At 45.8% G+C, this 6,624-nt stretch overlaps 1 protein-coding gene across 1 annotated transcript in view; it reads left to right on the top strand.

Moving 5' to 3' along the window:
• The window catches only part of LOC142498119 (zinc finger protein 184-like), a 13,903-nt gene extending 8,975 nt beyond the window's left edge, over window positions 1–4,928 (top strand). The window contains exon 5 of the mRNA XM_075606625.1: window positions 3,031–4,928. Coding sequence (XP_075462740.1) covers window positions 3,031–3,806 — 776 coding nt within the window. The 3' untranslated portion in view covers window positions 3,807–4,928. The remainder of the gene's footprint in view (window positions 1–3,030) is intronic.
• Window positions 4,929–6,624: the final 1,696 nt, after the last annotated feature.

The raw sequence follows: 6,624 nt of genomic DNA, 5'->3' as shown, positions 1-6,624 counted from the left end.
CCACGCCCCTCCCCCCCCGCCCTTCCACTCCATGCCCCCTGCCCTTCCACGCCCGGGCAACGCCGGGTATATCAGCTAGTGTAAATATAAATTAATACAGCGCGTTACACGTTAGCCACAGAACGGTATTGTCTATTTGTTTTTGATTATTAAGCTCGGTTAACATGGTACAGATACCTCTACATCAAAAAGTGTAAAGCGCTGTGTACACTGTGGGCACTGTATAAATGTATATTTATATACACACACACACACACACACACACACACACACACTCTTACATCACTTACATTCAGAGGCCTTTTAACACCTCAAGTCATAAAATCGCATACTGCACAGGGGGGAGGGATAGGCTTCAATCACAGATCACATTCCAGTATGTACTGTTTTAAAGTAAAAACTCTTTTGTGTTTTATTCATTGTAACATCGCCAGAAGAAGAGATCAGTGTATAAAGGGAGAGTTTCTTCCTTCAGAAACTTGTGTTTGTAGTTAAACATTGAATCTTACAACATGGTTATTAGACATAGGGCTATATTTACTCAGCAATGCAGTGTGTTTTGTATTTCATTTATTTTTTATTTTTTTAGAGTTGTAGGATTGGGTCTCCTGAGATAAACGGTGTTAATTTCAGCCCCCACAAATCCCTTCTCCCTGAAATACTTACATCTGTAGGGGTGCTGTTATTTCTCTGCAGGTTTAAATGTCCAGGTCATGCGGGCCAATAGGAAACCGCAATGGATGATGTCATGGCTTCCTATTGGCCCACGTGATGTGAGACATTTAGAGGCCGCAATTTCGATAGCCCCACCAAGCCCCATCGGAGCTGCTGCCTGCACAGAGATACCGGCAGCCCTAGGAAGGTAAGTCTATCGGGAAGCAGGGGTCCCCGGAGCTGAAATGAATGCAGTTCAGTTCCGGAGAGCTACTGCTTCAATCGTTTAACGCAGAAAAAATGAAATAAAAGAAAGCAGGAGTTCTGCTTTAAGTCTTAACACTGTTTAGTTAAACTGGGCGATAGTGTAAGTTAAATATATTTTAGCAAATGTTCTCAGTCCACACTATGGGGGGATATGTACAAATATTTGGTTTTTGAAAATGAATTGAAAGAGTACATTATGTCAATCAATTGCTAACCTAAAATCATTAGTGGCATGTTTACTATGTCATTATTGTTCTTACATTTAGCGGACGTCATCTTATTCTTTGTATGATGTGCGTCATGTTCCTAGGAATACATTAAGCATTGTCTACTTGCATCTGTCTTTAACGCCAAGTAAAAGCTGACAGTTTTAACCCATCTATAGCATACAAAAGTGGCACATACTTGTAATTTATTATTACATATTATTTGCACACTTAACTCATCTAAACTGTGCCACTTACTCCACCTCAGTGCCATTTTTTTGTGTGGATTAAAAATGGATGCACATGGCACAAAACAACTCCCCCCCGCCCCCCCGAAAAAAAAGATGTCTATACTGTTACACTTTAATTTGCTACTTTGCATCAGTTTTATGATAAAATTACTTTAAGCGAAACTTTATAAATAGACCTTGAAGATATGGGGGGTGGACAGGAGGGGGGGGGACAGTGGACAGGAGGGGGGGGGACAGTGGACAGGAGGGGGGGGGGCAGTGGACAGGAGGGGGGGGGCAGTGGACAGGAGGGGGGGGGGGACAGTGGACAGGAGGGGGGGGGGACAGTGGACAGGAGGGGGGGGGACAGTGGACAGGAGGGGGGGGGGACAGTGGACAGGAGGGGGGGGACAGTGGACAGGAGGGGGGGGACAGTGGACAGGAAGGGGGGGGACAGTGGACATGAAGGGTGGGGACAGTGGACAGGAAGGGGGGGGACAGTGGACAGGAAGGGGGGGGGCAGTGGACAGGAGGGGGGGGGGCAGTGGACAGGAGGGGGGGGGCAGTGGACAGGAGGGGGGGTCCCCACCCTACAGTGTCTGACACACACACACACAGTGACACACACACACAGTGACACACACACAGTGACACACACACACACAGTGACACACACACACAGTGTCACACACACACAGTGTCACACACACACAGATATGTCACCTCTCCTTCCGTGCGCCGCCATCTTAGGCACTCTGCGCCGCGAGGGAGGAAGGGGGTCCTTCCGGGTCCCGCCATCTTAGGTACTCGGCGCCGCGTGCCTGCCCACTATCTGTCCCCCCGCCGGGGAGGGAGAGAGAGCTGAGCGCCGGGGAGGGAGAGAGAGGTGAGCGCCGGGGAGGGAGAGAGAGCTGAGCGCCGGGGAGGGAGAGAGAGGTGAGCTGAGCGCCGGGGAGGGAGAGAGAGGTGAGCTGAGCGCCGGGAAGGGAGAGAGAGCTGAGCGCCGGGGAGGGAGAGAGAGGTGAGCGCCGGGGAGGGAGAGAGAGGTGAGCGCCGGGGAGGGAGAGAGAGGTGAGCGCCGGGGAGGGAGAGAGGTGAGGGGAGGGAGAGAGAGGTGAGCGCCGGAGAGGGAGAGAGAGGTGAGCGCCGGGGAGGGAGAGAGAGGTGAGCGCCGGGGAGGAAGAGAGAGCTGAGCGCCGGGGAGGGAGAGAGAGCTGAGCGCCGGGGAGGGAGAGAGAGCTGAGCGCTGGGGAGGGAGAGAGAGGTGAGCGCCGGGGAGGTGTGTGTGTGTGTGTTGGACCTTTGGCCCGTCACTCCGCCTCAGGCCAATGAGAGGTGTGCGGGGACGGGCGGGACAAGGGAGCCATCTCATTGGCCTGAGGCGGAGTGACGGGCCAAAGGTCCATTGTGATTGCCCCTAGGGACAGGACAGACTGACAAACACACATACGACAGTTGAGAAATATATACATAGATATTGGGGCAAATCTGATTGGAAAGAGCCTGATGGGGCTCTGCATGTTGTAATTGAATACAATTAATTTACCATGTTTAGTCCCTTTAGGTTTTAGTCTCACTTTACAGCCAGTGACCTATTATGCTACAGCGGTTATTTTCTAATTTCTCAGTTTGTATTACTTTTGACTAGGTAGCATATCCTGGCATCACTTGACTTTACAAGTTTAAGAAACAGATCTATATTTATTCATCTTCAGCAGGAGATGAAGCGCCAAGAAAGGATTTAGAAGAACAGAATGTAGATCAAACACAGACAGAAAAAGCCAAAGAGAATGTTCTTCAGTGGGCTGACCTCTTTGAAAAAACTGAATCAAAAACAATCCAAAGAGAGAGAACCACTGAATGTTTAGGCGATGCTGGACTAGTTGGTAAACTTCCCAGTACAACTGTTCAGAAAAAATCAAATGCAAAAGAAAGACTGTTTATTTGTTCTGTATGTGGGAAAAGCTTCGGTGGCAACTCCTTGCTCGTCAGACATATGAGAATTCATACGGGAGAGAAACCCTACGCATGTAGTCACTGTGAAAAAAGCTTTAACGACAAGTCATATCTCCTACGACATCTAAGAACTCATACTGGAGAAAAGCCTTACTCTTGTTCAGTGTGTTTGAAAAGTTTTAGTCAAAATTCCAGTGTCATTGCACACATGAGAATCCACACAGGAGAAAGACCATATCAATGCACAGAATGTGACAAACGTTTCAGTGATAAATCCTACTATGTAAGGCATATGAGGACTCACACTGGAGAAAAGCCATACAAATGCATTGAATGTGGGAAATGCTTCAGCCAAACCTCAAGTCTCGCTTCACATATGAGGATTCACACGGGAGAGAAACCATACAAATGTTCTGATTGTGATAAAAGTTTCAGTCAAAATTCAAGTCTCGTTATACATAAGAGATTACACAAACAGGAAGAAACACTATAAATGTATTTAATTCCAGGAGCATTAAAGTAAATAAAATATTTTTTTTAGTTATTTATTATCTTGCATTAGAGCAACAAGCAACATGATTGATGGAGGATACAAAGCTTGGTCACCTTATGTCTGTTTTTACTTTCCTATAAGGTTACACAGCATGGTAATATTAACAATAATGTTTATTCTGCAAATAGCATTATTACACAAAAATCAAATAATATACATTCACATAAAATGGGTAAAATACATATCAGAAGAGAGAAAACTATTCTAAAGATTTACAGGTAACTGATGAATTAAATAATAATTTGCCATATGTAAAACACTCACAATCGGCTCCTGAAAATCACTACCAATGGAGATTGCTTGGGACAGCAAACTGCACGAATAGCTTACATTGAGGACTAAATGGATACTAGCTAGCAGCAGCAACATACAGTTGGTCCGGAAATAATTGGACACTGACACAATTTTCATAATTTTGGCTCTGTACGCCACCACAATGGATTTTAAATGAAACAACCGAGATGCAATAGAAGGGCAGACTTTCAGCTTTAATTCAAGGGGTTGAACAAAAATATCGTATGAAACGTTTAGGAATTGCAACCATTTTCATACACAGTCCCCTTATTTCAGGAGCTCAAATGTAATTGGACAAATTAACACAATCATAAATAAAATGTTAATTTTTAATACTTTGTCGAGAATTCTTTGCAGGCAATGACTGCTTGAAGTCTGGAACGCATGGATATCACCAAACACTGGGTTTCTTCCTTTGTGATGCTTTGCCAGGCCTTTACTGCAGCTGTCTTCAGTTGTTGTTTGTTCGTGGGTCTTTCTGCCTTAAGTTTTGTCTTCAGCAAGTGAAATGCATGCTCGATCGGGTTCAGATTGGCCATTGCAGAATATTCCACTTCTTTGCCTTAAAAAACTCATGAGTTACTTTTGCAGTATGTTTTGGGTCATTGTCCAATCAACTTTGCTGGATTTGGCTGAATCTGAGCAGACAATATATCCCTATACACTTCAGAATTAATTCGGCTGCTTCTGTCTTCTGTCACATCATCAATAAACACCAGTGACCCAGTGCCATTGTAAGCCATGCATGCCCATGCCATCACACTGCTTCCACCATGTTTTACAGATGATGTGGTATGCTTCGGATCATGAGCCGTTCCAAGCTTTCTCCATACTTTTTTTTTTTTTTCAACAAAAATATTTTTATTGGGACATGGTACAGATCCAACATTGTCTAACAACACACTGTCGTACATTAGTGTCCATGATCCCTTTTCCCTCCTTTTCCACTCTGAACAAATGATAACGTACAGGGAAGGACGACAGAGAGACAAGACAGACAAGACAAACAATGGGGGGGGGAGGGGGTCGGCCGGGCGAGGGGCATCTCTTCTTCATCTTTTTCTTCCTCCGGTATCATCTCTGATTGGTGCGGGAACGCGTTCGGGAGCCCCAATTCCGTCTAACGTCATCTCTACCAGTACCCCTACTCGTTATTGTCAGTACTGTTGCTTCAGCGGAGAATGCATCTTGGACTATCAAAGCAATATATTGGTGGCATTCACCCCGGGGATATCTGATTGAGCCAGCCACGGGGCCCAGACTTTTAAGAAATGTGTGCCGGTGTCATTGACCAGACTCGTCAATTGTTCCATACGGCAAACATACCAAATCCTGTTCCGAATTTTCATAATTGTGGGTAAATCTGGTTGCTTCCACAATGCTGCGATTTCACACCTCGTGGCTGTTGCAAAATGTGCAATCAATTTCTGCGCTGGTCTGCTTAGCCCCTGGGTGCGCCTGCCCAGCAGGAACAGCCAGGGATCCAAGGGGACCGCCAGTCCGAGAATTCTCTGTAGCCAATTTTGGATTTCCTCCCATAAAGGAGCCACTTTGGTGCAACCCCACAGCATGTGCAGCAAGTCTGCTTGTTCTCCACATTGTTTCGGGCACAATGGGTGGTAATCTTTTACAAACTTTGCTAATCTCACTGGGGTAAGGTACCACCTCATTAGGACCTTATATGCATTCTCCTTCAAAGTAGTGCATATGGAGTTTTGGCTGCTGCCAGTACTATTGAGTCCCAGTCTTCGTCTTCTAATGTCTCCCCTAAGTCCAATTCCCATTTGTTTCTATAACTCAGTTTAATGTTGTCATCAGTTCCAGGACAGACCACCTCCCTGTAAGTCCGAGAAGTAAGTCCCGTGGTGTCCGTTCCTCTTGAACACAGCTGCTCAAAATTTGTACGCCGGGGGCGTTGTGGGATCTTATTGTAGAATGCTCTGATCTGGAGGTATCTAAAAAATTCAGAATTTGGTATCCCGTGTTCTGATTTAATTTGATCAAAGGATTTTAGTGATGGACTCCCCTCCAGATGTAGTAATTTCGTAAGGCCCTTTGTTTTCCAGGCTACTAGGTTCCTGCTTTGCAGGCCCGGAGCGAAATCAGGGTTCCCTACAAACGGGGTCATTAACGTGTGCTGAGTAGTGAGAGCACATCTGTACCTGGTATCCTCCCAAGTCGCCAACGAGCTCCTTAATGCGGCCAGCGGCTCTCTCATTGTCCTGTGGACCTTTTTTGGTAGCCAAATTAAGTCCTGTAAGTCTACAGGGGCATTGCATGCTTTTTCTAACTCAACCCACCTACGGAGGCTAGGTGACATATGCCATTGTATAATTTGGGTTAATTGGACCGCTCTGAAATAGGCTATCAAGCAAGGTACCGCCAATCCTCCTCTTAGTGTTGGTCTGATTAATGTACTAGATTTGATGCGTGGTTTTTTATTACCCCAGACAAATTTCACCAT

This window comes from Ascaphus truei, chromosome 6 (assembly GCF_040206685.1).
Source record: "Ascaphus truei isolate aAscTru1 chromosome 6, aAscTru1.hap1, whole genome shotgun sequence".
In the NCBI taxonomy this organism is placed as follows: domain Eukaryota; kingdom Metazoa; phylum Chordata; class Amphibia; order Anura; family Ascaphidae; genus Ascaphus; species Ascaphus truei.
This window is presented reverse-complemented; position numbering and strand designations above follow the sequence as displayed.